This window comes from Capricornis sumatraensis, chromosome 16 (assembly GCF_032405125.1).
Source record: "Capricornis sumatraensis isolate serow.1 chromosome 16, serow.2, whole genome shotgun sequence".
NCBI lineage: Eukaryota > Metazoa > Chordata > Mammalia > Artiodactyla > Bovidae > Capricornis > Capricornis sumatraensis.
The window spans coordinates 54,192,652-54,208,395 of record NC_091084.1 but is presented as its reverse complement, the minus strand read 5'-3'; the positions used below and the strand labels follow the sequence as shown (position 1 = coordinate 54,208,395).

Below are 15,744 nucleotides of genomic sequence, written 5' to 3'. Positions count from 1 at the left end.
ATGCTTAAGGAAAAGCTGGTTTAATTAAATGGATGAGAAGGATTAAATGAAACAAACCAGACACATGTGCATTTGTGCTGGGCACTTGACAAGCATTATCTAAATTTAATCCCCACAACAACCTGGGTTGCATTTTCTTAACAGGATAAACATAGAGGGATATAAATATGGAATCATAGAGGGATGTAATAGGGTACAAGTTCATATTTATATACTGTTAATAACCACAGTTTTAAAATTTCACTTCTATGCTCAACAAATCTGGCTCTTCCCTCACATTTACTTCCCTACTAAATTGAGGGTGCACAATTCTAAACTGATGGAAAAAATGTCATATATCCACTGTATCTGAGCATCATTCATTCATTGATCAAATGTTTATTGACCTCCTGTGTGCTAACCACTTTGGGGCTACTACACAAAAGGAGATTACTGCTAAATTAGTGAAGACTAAGCAAAATAGATCACAATCAAGTTGTTAGATGAAATACTGTATGTACAAGGCACCAGTGACTTATGATAAACCATGATTTTTGTAACACTAAAAAAAAGAGCTACCAGGGAATTCCCTGGTGGTCCAGTGGTTAGAACTCTGCACTTTCACTGCCAAGGGAGCAAGTTCAAGCCCTGGTCAGGAAACTAAAAATCCCACAAGACATGCAGTGTGGCCAAAAAAATAAAAAGAGCTACCAACTAAAGTATGACACAATACTTTATCATGCAGAATTCATTTTACATTTCTTTTTGTAACTTCATATCTTTAGTTAGCTATTTTTGGCTACTCTGGGGCTGTACTGCTGGGTGTGGGTTTTCTCCGTTGTGGCGAGTGGGGGCCACTCTCCAGTTGCAGTGCACAGACCTCTCATCACAGTGGCTGGCTTCTCTTGGGGCAGAGTACAGGTTCTAGAGTGCAGGCTCAGGAGTTGTGGTGCAAGGATGTAGCTGCTCTATGGCCTACACAATCTTCCTGGGCTTCATAGGTGGCTCAATGGTAAAGAATCACCTGCCAAGCAGGAGACCTGGGTTTAATTCCTGGGTCCAGAAGATTGATCTCCTGGAGAAGGAAATGGGAACTCACTCCAGTATTCTTGTCTGGGAAATCTCATGGACAGAGGAGCGTGGTGGGCTACAGTGCATGGAGGCACAGAGTTGGATACGACTTAGCAACTAAACAACTAACTACTCTTATAGTAAGGACTCACTTCAGTTTTGGAGAATGAGAGAGAAAGAGAAAAAGTGTCAAGTTTTGTTAAAGGAAAACTAAGCAACAGGCATGAATCTTTATATACAAGAGACAAACTCCAAGCACGAGTTTCAACCATATGAGCATTTTAAATCTCAATGTATTAGTCAATGTATTTAAATTAGTCAATGTATTTGTAAACACAACACACTCAGCCTAAATGCTTGGTGTTGAAATAAAGTATTGATTCTATTTATGAACTGAAATGATTTTCAATGGAGTATCACTTAAGTTACCCCATCTTAATGGAACTGGTGAGGAAATAAGGTTTCTTTATAGAATGAAGCTAAACAGGTCTAAGATTTCAGTTTCTCATTCAGTCAGCACTTAAGCAGCCAGCATGTTAGACACCCAGGAAATTAAGACATGATTCCTACCCTTAAGAAGCTCACAGACCTGAGTAGACAGCAGATCAATAATTACAGGAGTCAGAGGGCTAAGTGTTGTATTTACAGAAGACTATGGGGACATAGAAGATGTGCTCCTTGACTACTATGTGATAATGCCTACTAGGAGATAATAACCAAAACCAATGAAACTGTATGACCACTATGCATCAACTGTTAAGGAAATGAGGGAGAGGAGGAAGAAAAAGAGAGGAAAAAATTATTCCCTGCCTAGAGACAAGGAATAAGAAATAAAAGTTGTATGTTTTTAGGTGAATGTCTCAAATCCAAATAGATATAATAATATTTCAACATCTACTAGGCTGCTTGTCTGTTAGGAGGGCGAGTAATGAGTCATGAGCTGCACAGTAGCAGTCCTAGTCACTGCTGTCACAAATTCTTCAGCTTAGGAGATGTCTGGTGGGGACAAAATACTGAAGTTTAATTGCAGCCAGCTATTTAAAGCAAGGCACCACTGCTCTTACATATAAAAAAGAAAAGTTCTCATTAGCAATACTGAAGAGAATGGAAAGGAAGGCAACCAAATGGCTGTCTGGGATCATGAGAGTTCACTACTATTGATAAGGGCATCTTATTAAAGCAGATGACTTAGATTCTAAAAACTGTGTACTGAATCAGGCTGTTAAGAGATCATCTAACTCAAATCTTACTTTATGGGAAGGAATAATTAGCTGTCTATTATGTAACAAGCTGGATTTTGAATTCAGCAAGAAAAATATTCCCTTTAAAACATGTGAAAGACTCAAAGACATAAATTTCCCAGAGCCACTCTCTATAGCACGGAGCTTAAACTCAAGCATGTCTGGTGCCACCGAAGTCTTTACAGTACACCTCAGAGTTCCTTCTGAGGCCCAGAAAGAGGAAGACTTGACCAAGTCACATGGCTTATTAGTGGCAGAGATAGGATTCCCATTTACACCTGGAAAAAGTCCATGGCAAGGACATACACAGAGATACAGTGGAAAAAGACTGATAGTAAACAACTTCAGCCTTCTGCCATGATTTTGAATGACTAGAATTTTCAACATAATCTCTTATTCAATCTTCAAAATACAGAGTTGACCCTTGAACAACATAAGAAGAGGGGCTGGGTTTGAGGGTGTGTGTGTGTAACCCTTCACGCAACTGAAAATTTATGTATAACTTACAGTTGATCCTGCATACCTGTGGACCCTCCATATTTGAGATTCCACAGAGGCAATTTCAACCAATCATCAATTGTATTAAGTGTAGTACACCTGACCCTTCCACAACACAGTGTGAACTGCATGGGTCCACTTACACAAGGATTTGTTTTCAAAAGCAAATATTACACAAATGTAATGGTAAATAAAATGTAAGTGGAAGTTGGTAGAAGCTGCAGACACTAAACCATGGAATATGGAGGGCCAACTGTAAGTTATACCTGGATTTTTCACTGTGGGGAGGGTCGGCACCCCAACTCCCTGTTGTTCAAGGGTCTATGGCATTCACTCTCAAAAAAAAAAAAAAAAACCCACGTATAACAGGACTTGCTCAGTTAAACCATTGCTGTTCAAGGGTCAACTATATAGGTAGTATGTGCTTGGGACTGGTTGTCAATACTGAATTTGAAGGACATCTAAGTGTGGTATATAAGTGGATGATGCTTTTAAAAGAGCTATTTATTACTTAAAAGTTTCTTCTCTAAAAGTAACTATTTCACAGTATAAAGGAAAAAGTTTTTCATAACCAATCAAAGGTGTTTCCTCAAATCTGACATCAAGTAACATAACAAGAAAGTCTCGTCAGGTTAAAAAAATTCCAATTACCCAATTACGGAGAAATAGATTTGCTGGCAATAAGTCTAGCAAAAATGGGAAAATCGACATTCACTCAGAAGTGCTCAGGTCAAGGGGCTCAAAAGTGGCATATAGGGGAAAGGGAGAAAATGGGGGAGGGAGGGAAAGAGAGAAACCACTTCCTAAACCTGTGCTGTAAAGAAAACAGTAGGGAATCTGAAGTTAGATTAGCCTGTTCCTCTTGTTAACATCAAGACTTAGAGCAGTTGCTGTTTACTCTCTACTCCAGACATCCCTTTTCCACTTCCCACCACTCTCTATTCCCTAAAAGAATTCCAAATAAACAGTAGCTAATAAAGATCTTTGTTCTCTCTCCTCCACCCCAAAAGAATGAATCAGAAGTGGTCTAAATCAGTCACAGTAATCCCATTCCCTGCTGCTAAGTCACTTCAGTCCTGTCTGACTCTGTGCGACCACACAGATGGCAGCCCACCAGGCTCCCCCGTCCCTGGGATTCTCCAGGCAAGAACACTGGAGTGGGTTGCCATTTCCTTCTCCAATGCATGGAAGTGAGAAGTGAAAGTGGAGTCGCTCAATCGTGTCCGACTCTTCGCGACCCCATGGACTGCAGCCCACCAAGCTCCTCCGTCCATGGGACTCTCCAGGCAAGAGTACTGGAGTGGGGTGCCATCGCCTTCTCCAGAATCCCATTCCCTACTGACAGTGATTAGTTTTAGGATGTACGTGTGAACCAGTTGTAGACAGAGACTTAAGGGAAAAACCTGCTGGGGAGTTTTCCAATCTAGGGGAAAAAAAAAAAAACAGGGACAAGCTAAGTCAGGAAAAGGTCTTTGTTTCTTCCTTTTTATTTGGAAAGACAGAATAACGGTAAGGCGCAAGTGGAGTTGCAGCAGAGCAGCCATCCTGCAACCATAAGGTGACCAGTAAGAGAAGGAAAAGCCAACATTTCTAAGGATGTCAAAGGAAAGGATGCAAAAAGTCTGGGTCCTGATTGATACAGCTGAATAACTGAATCAACTCTGAACTTCGTATTTATAAAAAGTATTACTTCAATAAATAGTATTTCTGCTTAAATCACAAGTTAACAAAAAATTAATTATTTCACATTAATGTAATATTGTTAATCTGAATTTGAGGAATTTTGTAGGCTGTGTTTAAGTAGTAAATATATTTAAATAGTTTTCTAATTATATTACCCTTATACATAGGAATTTATCCCTTGTTTTAATTTGTACATATTTAAGTAATATTAAATACAATATTAAACAAGTCTACATTATGTAATATAAAATATTAAATGCAACATATCAGTACTTTCCATCGGAAATATTTTTCATTCAAAAGGGATTTATACAAATTGAAGAACATACTTCATGGAAGACTCAACGTCATCAAAATGTTGATTCTAAGTTAACTTACATATTTAATATAATGCCAATAAAAATACTATTAGGCAATAGTCTAGTTGATTAGAAAGTTTACATGTAAAAAAAGTAAGAGGAGCCAGGAAAATCCTGAAAGAGAATGAAGGGGAAGCTATCCCTACCATTTACTAAACATGTTAAAAATGCCTCTCTGATTTAAAGCATAGCAGTAGCACATAAACAGACTGATGGAAAAGGAAAGAAAATTTGTAAACAGACCCAAATCTACATAGAAATTTGGTGTATGATAAAGATGTAATTTTAATTAGCAGGGGAAAGGACTAATTTTTACTGAGGTGAAATTCACATAACAGGGTAAGGATAAAGACTTTTAAAAAATTGTGTTACACAACTGGACAGCCTATGGATAAAGATTAAAATGGCTTCCTAGGTGGCTCTAGTGGTAAAGAACTCGCCTACCAATGAAGGAAATGCAAGAGACATGGGTTTGATCCCTGGGTTGGGAAGATGCTCTGAAGGAGGAAAAGGCAACCCACTCCAGTATTCCTGCCTGGAAAATGCCATGGACAGAGGCACCTCGAGGGCTACAGCCCATAGGACTGCAAAGAGAAGCAACTCAGCATACAAGCACGCAAAAGATAAAAAAGATAGATCTGTTCACTTTGCATATCAAGATAAACTTCAGATGGATGTAAAAAAGAAAGCATACAGGTCTCAGGGAGGAAAAACATATGAATTACTTTATAACCTGGAAGAAGGAAATATCTTTCTGCAATCCAAAATCCAGAAGCAATGGGTTTTTCTACAGAGGTTTGAGTATATTAAAATTTTAAAACAGAACTTTTTACATGGCAAAAATTATTATAAGCAAAGTAAAAGGGCAACTTGGAAAAATATTTTTTAACACTTATAAGGAAAAAAATACTCCTAATATATAAAAGGCTTTGAAGCAATTCCATTCTTAGGTTATATCCAAAGAAATACAAACATTATTTCCACACAGAGATTTGCATATGAATGTTCACAGGATCATCATTCATAAGAGCAAAACACTGGAAACCCAAGTTCAGCAACTGAAAAATAACTACATAAATTGTGATATATCTATACAACAGAATATCATTCAGCAGGAAAAAAAAAAAGAATGAAGTACTAATAAATGCTACAACATGAAAATACTACGCTAAGTGAAAGAACCCAGTCACAAAAGGTCACATATTGTATGGTTTTATTTATATATCTCCAGAACAGGCAACTTCATGGACACTGAAAATAGATTAATGGTTGCCAGGGGCTAGGGGAAGGGGATGTGACGTGAACAGGTAAGTAGTTTCTTTATGGAATGATGAAAATGTCCTGGAATTAGTGATGATTGCACAACCTTGAACATACTAAAAATCACTGAACTGCATACTCTAAAAGGGCGAATTCTACAGTATGTGAATTATAAATTAACTGTTTGATTATTAGCATAAACAGATTACTCTTTTAGTAACTTAAGATTTAACTCTTTTAGTAACTTAATATGCAACCTTGAGCAAATCACTCCACTTTGCCCTTTATTTCTCTATCTGTGGTAAAGAGCCCCTTAAAGCCTTCCTAAGAGGCCCTGATATTTGCAACACATTTAAGAAGTTGAATGAAAAACTGTCTGATCAGATATGAATAAATACACAGCTTGAAGGGGAAAAAGCTGACATAAGATACTGAAAGAAGTGCTTCTATTTCTTAAAGAATGAGCCTTTCTCATTGTTCTTAACATAATCTACTAGTTACTATTCCTTAAAAGCCTGTGTGTCAGGAAGCATAACTGCTTTTCATATATTATCTCGTTCTCACCGCTCTAAGGTAAGCAGAAATATCCCAGTTTTAGAGTTAAGAAACAGACCATGAGAGGTTAAATGACTTAACTGAAGTAAATTCAAGCTAGCCTTCAAACTCAGATCATTATCACTTCAAACAACCATCTCTTTTGCACCAAGGTATAACGAGAACTGGGCTCCAGAATCACTGTGGATGGTGATTTCACTGCAGCCATGAAATTCAAAAACAACTGCTCCTTGGAAAGCAATGAGAAACCTAAACAGTGTATTAAAAAGGAGAGACATCACTTTGCCTACAAAGGTCTGTATAGTCAAAACTGTGGTTTTTCCAGTAGTCATGTATGGATGTGAGAGTTGGACCATAAAAAAGGCTGAGCTCCAAAGAATGGATGCTTTTGAACTGTAGTGCTGAAGAAGACTCTTGAAAATCCCTTGGACAGCAAGGAGATCAAACTAGTCAATCCTAAAGGAAATCAACCCTGAGTATTCAATGGAACGACTGATGCTAAAGCTCCAGTGCTTTGGCTACCTGATGTGAAGAGCCAACTCACTGGAAAAGACCCTGCTGCTAGGAAAATATTGAAGGCAGGAGAAGCGGGTTGCAGAGGATGACATAGTTAGATGGCATCACTGACTCAATGGACATAAGTTTGAGCAAACTCCGGGAGAAAGTGAAGGACAGAGGAGCCTGGGGTGCTGCAATCCATGGGATCACAAAGAGTCAGACACAACTTAGTGACTGAACAACAAGTAAGAACAACAATAGTAACAAAAACCCAATATAAATCTGGGTTTCTGAAGTCTTGTTTCTGCCACTTAAGGATTCTGTGATATTAGGCAAGTCAATGAACATAAGACTTTTGAGTTTTCTCAATAAAAGAAAATATTAACCTTTGCCCCAACTTACCACATGGAATAATATAAAAAAGGGACTAATATATATATCATTTAAAGCACTATAAAACTGTACGAGATAATTGTAGAAACAAAGTACTTACTATTGATGAACCAAAACTATACTGAAAAATGACTTACAGTCTCTCTAATCATAATGGAATGTACTAAAATAGTGACTTTCAAAACACCCTTAAGCACACCACATGATATAGACTAAATGTTTGTGCTGTCAAAATTCATGTTAACTCCTAACTTCCAATGTTACTTTTGAAGGTGGAGCCTTTGGGAGGTGATAAGGTCATGAGGGTGTAGCTCTCATAAAAGTGATTAGTAACCTTATAAAAGAGACCCTACAGAGCTTCCTTTCCCCTTCCCACAGGTAAGGACACAGTGGGAAGACTGCCGTCTATGAACCAAGAAGCAGTCCTCACCACACACAGTATCTGCTGGTGCCTTGATCTTGGATTTCTCAGTCTTCAGAACTCTGAGAAAAAAAATATGGTATTTTTTTATGGTAACCCTAACAGACTAATACCAGTTGCAAGCAGGGCTCTAAAGTCAGAGTAGTTCCAAAAACTTTTAAAAAGTTCAAAACCACTGTTCTGAGCATCATCTACTGGCATCTATCAGGGAACAATAAAACCAGGCTTTCAGGCCTTACCCGAGAAATAACATACATAAAGCTACTGCCACAATGCCTGGCACACAATACTAACAAAAACAAAAAAGTAATTGCTATTATAGCTTTATCTAGTAATACTTTGGAATTACCAAATCCAATTGGAAAAAAATAAATTATGGAAACTCAAGAAAAACCAAAATCTCAAAACCACCCTGAATATGCAAACACAGCTAAACAAGGTTTACTGAAACTAAAGGCAAAGAGATTATGAAAAATAGTTGAAAGAGTAAGTCATATAAGATACTGTCAAAGGAACAGGTCTAACCTGAGAGTAAGAGAAAGGCTGGGGAGTGGAAAAGATGGGAAGATTAAAAAAAAAGCAACTGAGAAGAAGTTAGAAATAAAGGATGATTCGAAACTGGCGGAAGCGACACTTTATAAACTAGGACTGACTAAAAAAAAAGGAAGACTGAATCCCAGGGTATTTGCAAAGGAATAAGACACATAACTCAAATTAACTATTGCCAACAATAATAATTATGAACCCAAAAAACACAATGGGTCTCAGAGTCCAGAGATCCAAGTCCTTAGTGGCCCTATTGCCAAGCTTCTAGGAGGCGTAAGTATGAGGAAGATCTGCATTTCAGTTTTCCCATTTATTAAGAGAATATACTACTCCCTGCTTCCTAGTTTACCTAACAGAAGTCTCCAAGGCTCAGTTTCCTCAACTATATGGTGAAGCAGTAAGACCATTTCAAAGCTCTCTTCCAGTTTGATGACTCTAGGGAAGGAGAGTCTATATTATCACTAACATTAAGTTTACATGAGGCATACCTATGTTCCAATAAGGAAGTAAAAATTCAGGAAAATAAGCCCCTTGAGGAACACATAAAATTCACCAATATATGTTCTTCTTTCCACAGTACTATAAAGAAGCATCTTTCTAAAGAACTTTATTTTCCAGAATAAGTAGTTAACCTAAATTAAGAGGATCAAACCATCTATTTAAAGAGGTTAAAGTGAAAGTCACTCAATCATGTTCAACTCTTTGCAACCCCATGGACTGGTCCATGTAATCCCTAGGCCAGAATACTAGGGTGGGTAGCCTTTCCATTCTCCAGGGGATCTTCCCAACCCAGGGATCAAACCCAGGTCTCCCACATTGCAGGAGGATTCTTTATCAGCTGAACCACAAGGGAAGCCCTTAAAGAGGTTACTGCTGCTGCTGCTAAGTCGCTTCAGTTGTGTCCGACTCTGTGACCCCAGAGACAGCAGCCCACCAGGCTCCCCCATTCCTGGGATTCTCCAGGCAAGAACACTGGAGTGGGTTGCCATTTCCTTCTCCAATGCATGAAAGTGAAGTCGCTCAGTCGTGTCCGACTCTTAGCGACCCCATGGACTACAGCCCACCAGGCTCCTCCATCCATGGGATTTTCCAGGGAAGAGTACTGGAGTGGGGTGCCATTGCCTTCTCCGTTAAAGAGGTTAAGTTACTAACAATTAAGCTAATCAGTAGATTTTAGTACATGTGCTGCCAAAGTGGGCGCTAATCAGATTTTACTTTCTCTTAGCATTTTTCTTCAGTTCTTCATCTTCAGAGAACTTGTTTTGCCAAAACGAGAAGCTAAGCTCTAAACTTATCTGAAGCACATATGGTTATTAAAAGGCTAGTATTTTTATGTATTTTCACAGAAGAGCACTGGAATACCGAAAAACCAAAGTTTAGATTAAGAAAGGCACCAACTAAGATACATATTAACAGTAAATGCTACATTAATTTTATAGTCCAGGTTAATCTTTCCCAAATAATCTACTACAGATCAGCTTGCAGATCCTCCATGATCATGTTACAGCCCTACCTTAGTCTTCCAAAGTCAAAACAATCTTCATTTTTACCTTACATGCAGCCTTCTGCCACCTCTTCGTACTGTGTGCGTTCACTGACCTACCTTTTACCTTCATCTGTCAAGGTTTTCTCATTTTTCTACTCTGACCCATGGTCAGGTCTCCACTTCAAGTTTTTGTTTCCTTCTCCGGTTTTTCCAACCATTCTCACTACCCCTCTACCCTACCGTTTTAATCTATAGGATTCTCCTTTCTCTCCATTCCTAGGACCTGTTTTCACAGCACTGTATCTCCTATCTTCGTCTCCTTTTTGGTAAGCTTTTGTACATGTTACTTCTTCAGAACCTAAGATTTTTTTTCTCTAGTCCTTATTCCAAGAATATCTATCAATCCATCTCTAGAATTCCAAACACACTCTTGATTACCACATACCTAAGTATTTTTTCTATCCCTTACAGTCACTAGTCTCCAGAATCCTGTCTGATTCTACAAACACACCTCAAAACCGACCACCTGATCAATTAACTATTTTCTAGCAATTACCTCTCCCAGGTGCAACTCATTACACTCTCTCTCCTACATCTTAGATCCCCCAACCCGGCCCAGTTCATTCAACAACCTAAAATTCCAAATGCCAACACAGCTCCTCCCATTCCAGCAAACGGTGGTTTCCCTCAAAACATTTTAAGCTGCTACTCTCAATACTTCATTGAGTTTTATCAGACCAATACATAACTTCCACCAGACCTACCTGCCCTGCAAAAATCAATTGCCCAAATCTTCGTCTTTAACCTTTTCAGACCTTCTGTCTGCAGTAAGCCATTAGTTAAACCCGTTTTCTACTCATTTCTCAATCTCTGGAGCCCACACTCACTCTCTAAATCCCTGCATGCTCTCTCTCATCACTCCTCCCCTTATTCCCTACCCTCGCTTCTTAGCACATTCCTATCACCCCTACCTCTAACAGTCTTCCTGGCTATGTTCTCCATCTTTCCTTAGGCCTATTACCCACACTTTCTCAGCACCCCTTAAGAGACCTAATCTCTAAGTCACTTGCTCACTCCCTGAATATGCCTCTTCACCTTTAGAAACTCTCTCCAGGACCTTCTGCTCCCTAGTTCTCTTTCCTTCTCCAACCCTGCCTCAGGTGTCCCCTGTTTCCCCCAGCTTCTTTCTCAGTTTCTCACAGAAACTAGATAAGGATTTACTCCTCCCAAACCTTTCCCTAGTTCTCCTCCTAATTTCCCTCAACTTTTCACTCAGTCATTTCTCATTTCCCTCAACCGTCCCTGGAAGATTTCCCTCCACCTTTGTCACAACTCTTTTTCCTTTTCTCAAGCCTCCACCCGTTCTTCTGAGGTGCCTCCTACATCTCTTAAACTATCTTCTCAGCTTCCTCAATCTCTGCCTCATTCCCTTCTCCCTCCAATACTATTCGTCCTCTAATTTCCAGTGACTTGGCGCCTCCCCTAGTCGCCAGATCTGCCTTCTACTTCGTGTAAACGTCTCCAGGCCGCCGCCAACGTTCTCTCAATCCTTAGCCTCCCTTGCCATGCCACGCTAAACGCCCAGAGCCACCATTCTCCAACGGTCGGGGCCTGGCCTCTAGGGAGAAGGGGTACGGGTCACGTACCCCATTCGCATCTTGGCTCCGCTCTGACTGCCCCCGCTGCCGGGTAGTGGAGGGCGAGAGGGCAGGCGCCCAAGATGCATACTCTTCTCGAGGGCCGACATGAAGGGGAGGCCGCAGGTAGTCGAACAGTAGCCGAAGCTTCGTCCCAAGCTAAGTGCGGCCCAACCGGTCACAGCTCACTCCCCTAGCGACGCCCTGTAGCCTTTAGACAGCACCCAGCTACCGGCAGCACCGCCCACCGGCTCTATAAACTCCACCCCCTCGCCCCAGCACTTCCACCGGAAGTGCGCAGCAACACTCCACAAAGGGTGCTGGGTAACGGAGTCTCTGACCCTTCAGACCCCTACCGGAGAACTCCACGACCTTCGCCGGAAAGAGAAGCGCTCTTATGTACCCTGGGCAATGGAGTCCTCAAAGAGCGCATTCTGCGCTTGCGCAGTTGGAGGCGACGGCGTTCAACCCTGCAGAGGTAGCGTAGCAAAGCATCCTGGGTGTTGTAGTCTACTGGTAGGAAAGCGTCTTGGCGCCTTCCTTTCTCGTCGCTTCCCAGAGACTGTTAAAGAAAGAACCACTTCTTCCTGCCTCCCAGGCTGCCCAGCGGCGCCGGTTGCTGGGGAACGCCAGCGCCCTGGGAAGGGATGGCGGGAGGCTACAGCTTAGGAGCTGGAGCCGTAGTTGAGTTGGTGAAGAGCTCGGGGTCGTCATGAAGCAACGGAAAGCTCAGGAACCTGGGGGCGGCCGTAGCCGCAAGAAGAGAGGTAATCTGGACGACCAAAGGTGGAAGAAAGCTTAGTTGGGCGATTGGGCGGAGTTCGGGGAGCGGGGCGCTAGGCATTCTAGGAAGACCTCCCACAGCCGCCTGTTAAAAAAGGGGGGAAGAGGATTGCGGAGGGGAAATAAACCAGGGCACTGGAAGGTTAAAAGAGAGCATTTGACCCTCCCTAGAATGGAAACGGTATAGGGTCTTGACTAGGGGACAAAGTGGGTGAATAAATGGAATGAAGGGAGGGCTAAAAGGAAATGCTTCCAAAGGACGAGAACAAAAAAAATTGTAGGTTTTGTTTTGGTTTTTACTTTTTAAAAATTGAGGTATAAGTAACATATAACATTATGTTAGTTTTCGGTGTACGTTTGGAGTGGATATTAGTATATATTTCGAAATGATTGCCAGTTGTCTCGTTAGCATCCGTCACCATACATAGTTACAACTTTTTTTTCTTTTGCAGAGAACGTTTAAGATCTACTCTTTAGCAACCTTCAAATACACGGTACACTATCATTATCGTCACCAAGTGTACCTTAAATCCCCGTGACTTAGGAATGTTTTTGATAAGCGTGTGGGGGCAGGAAAAGGGGAGGTAGAGCTTTGCAGGTCCCTATGGGACTGGAAGGAAAACAAGTTGGAGAGTGTCGGTAATCCTAATAGGCAAGAATCACGTTTTAGGCCTTAGCGAATCCCCCAAAACTAGCACACAACAGAACACGATAAATGTTAGTTGAATGACTGAGGCGTGAGGCAATCATGAATCATGAAGGGCTACAGATGGGAGCAGGGAAAAGCCAGTTACAGAGGAGAGAGAAAGAAAGACTGGGGATTGACAGTGTGATAGGAAGTGAGGGTATGAAGATCTCTGAAGGATTTGAGATGGTGAAAGTGTTTAACAGGAGGACTTTATCAGGTTAGTCCAGTTAAGGAGACCAGGGGAATGTTAGCTTCAGCAAGAACAGTCACCCTGGGAACCCAGGGCAGATCAGGAAACAAAATTAAATCTCTGCAGAGCTGCCTCAAAACAAAAACTGGGTGATTCTGCCTTTTTACATTATAGGTAAAGAGGTATTTGAAATAGTGATAGTGCCTTAGGCCACTGGGTTGAGGACTAAAGCTGCAGTCTAGAAATGAATCTTATCTGCTGTTTAAAGATAACTAAGGCAGTTTTGAGGCAATGTGTTTCCTTCCAGGAATGATGCAAGATATGAAACAGAAGTGTGAAAGTGTTCAGTGCTGTGCTACCTACATCAAACCAAAGTAGATTTGGTTGATAGGAGGAAAATCAAAATTGAAATAACATACTAATGTCCTTCTCACTATACCATCTGCATGTACAATAATAGTCATGCACACGCCTGTGTATAATTTTTATATTAAAACTAGTTATTCATAAATATTATGGTGGGTCATCACTCAAGAAAGCAGAGGGGGTGTTCTCTTAGAAATCCAAAGAATTAGTTATATAAATTTCTGATCTGGTAGACTTCAGTGTATTTTCTTCTTGAGGCATGACCACTCTCCAAAGGAAAAGTGAGAAGAATAGAAAGGTGTGTATAATATTGGAATGAGTTCTTAAACTTCCTATAAGTCATGGTTAAAAGATACTGTGAAGGGGAAGACAATCAGGGTCATTAAAGGAAAGCTGTATAGAAAGTCAGGGTTAATTGCCTTATTTACATGTTATTTGTCTAAAAGCCGTAAATATTATGAACATGCATGCTAAGTCGCTTCAGTCATGTCCGACTCTGTGTGACCCCATGGACAGCAGCCCATCAGGCTCCTCCGTCCACAGGATTCTCCAGTCAAGAATACTGGAGTGGGGTGCCATTTCCTTCTCCATACTTACTATAGGGTTGGCCCCAAAGTTCATTTGGGTTTTTTGTAACATTTCATGGAAAAATCCCAACAAACTTTTGGGCCAACCAATATATTTCCAGGAAGTGACATGCTATTCACAAAGTGACCTGAATTAGCTGGGGAGAATTGACCTTCTCTCACTGCCAGAGTTACATAGCACTATGCTAAAGAGTAGTGGCGGAATCTAAAGGTGATACTTTCTGTCCTCATTGATTATATGATATTGGCAGGAAGAAAAGACACAGTTTAAGGTGAGGTCTTTATGGAAGCACTGAGTTGTATGGTGGACATGTCATTTGTGAATTGACAGGAGTTGATGCTGTTTATATTTAGTGACAGTTTTAAAGTATGAGAATTATGTAAAAATAGCGTCTTTTAAAACTGGACATTGCCATAATCAGAATAGCAATGGAGGAAAAATTTCAACTACTTCAGAGGTTTTTTAAAATCTATATACTGTATCGTTGTAGTTTTCATTTAGTATCTTTCAGTTAAAGAAGCGTATGTCTTAAGTTGGTGTGTTCTTTCCTCACAGTAACCTGAATCCAATCCTGAATACTAACTAGTTTTCAGGGTGGCTTAAGTGACCAGATAGGTTATTTTGTGGTTTGCCAGTTACTTCTTCTCGTATATTAGGATAAATAGAATTAGCCTTCTCTCTGTAGAGATTAAAATGTTTTTATGTGTTTTTCATTCAAAAAGCAGACTATATGTTTTCTGTATTTAGACTAAATTTTGACTTTGTATTCTTGGATTCCTCCACAGGTTTAAGTGACATTTCTCCATCTACAAGCTTGCCACCCTTGGTTGAAGGCCAGCTACGCTGCTTTCTGAAACTTTCTGTTAACAAAGTCATATGGAAGATTGCAAAGCCTCCTGCTTGTGTACTTGTCCGGGTGAGATGGTGGGGAGAAACATCGGAAGGAACCCTCTTTTGTCCCAGAGATGCATTGCAGACTGAACCAAAAGCTGTGAGAACAACTACACGTTATGCTATTCGCTGTGGTCCAAAGCAGTTTACCTCTTACCTAACAGGTATGTTTTTGTCTTGTCAGTTCATCTGCAGGCCTAATAAGAAGCATGTAGCTATGTCGTTAACAGTAGGTATTATTATGTTCCTAGCAGCTGTGACACTGTTAGTTATTGAGGATTCAGAGATGTTATAATTGCCACCATTATTTTGAGTATACTCTGTGCTACCAGTTGATCCATATTATTTCTAATCTTTAATAACCCTGAAAGATAGATATCTTCTCTGTTTTATAGACAATGAGACCAGAGTTCAGAGGGATGAAATGAATACTCTATATAAGGTTCTATAGTTGATAAATGGCAAAACTAGAATTTGAACCCACTTCTCTCTGACACCAAGACTCATTCACTTGTCACTACCTTGTACTTCTTTAAGTAATAACTATAATCTCTACTCTGGAACTTCCATTATACTCAAGGAAAAAAATTACTAATAATAAGGATATAAAA

The 15,744-nt window shown here is 40.2% G+C and overlaps 2 protein-coding genes across 5 annotated transcripts in view; one reads left to right on the top strand and one right to left on the bottom strand.

Annotated features, from left to right (window-relative positions):
- The window catches only part of PPME1 (protein phosphatase methylesterase 1), a 48,686-nt gene extending 36,862 nt beyond the window's left edge, over positions 1-11,824 (bottom strand). For 2 of the 3 annotated variants that reach the window (XM_068988522.1, XM_068988521.1), the window contains exon 1: positions 11,637-11,824. In XM_068988522.1, coding sequence (XP_068844623.1) covers positions 11,637-11,737 — 101 coding nt within the window. In that variant the 5' untranslated portion in view covers positions 11,738-11,824. The remainder of the gene's footprint in view (positions 1-11,636) is intronic. The other variant, XM_068988523.1, reaches the window with a different exon arrangement.
- A 512-nt stretch (positions 11,825-12,336) lies between these two features.
- The window catches only part of C2CD3 (C2 domain containing 3 centriole elongation regulator), a 122,841-nt gene continuing 119,433 nt past the window's right edge, over positions 12,337-15,744 (top strand). Inside the window, exons 1-2 of one of the 2 annotated variants that reach the window (XM_068989325.1) lie at positions 12,337-12,394; positions 15,028-15,297. In XM_068989325.1, coding sequence (XP_068845426.1) covers positions 12,340-12,394; positions 15,028-15,297 — 325 coding nt within the window. In that variant the 5' untranslated portion in view covers positions 12,337-12,339. Of the gene's footprint in view, positions 12,395-15,013; positions 15,298-15,744 lie in introns of both variants that reach the window. The other variant, XM_068989326.1, reaches the window with a different exon arrangement.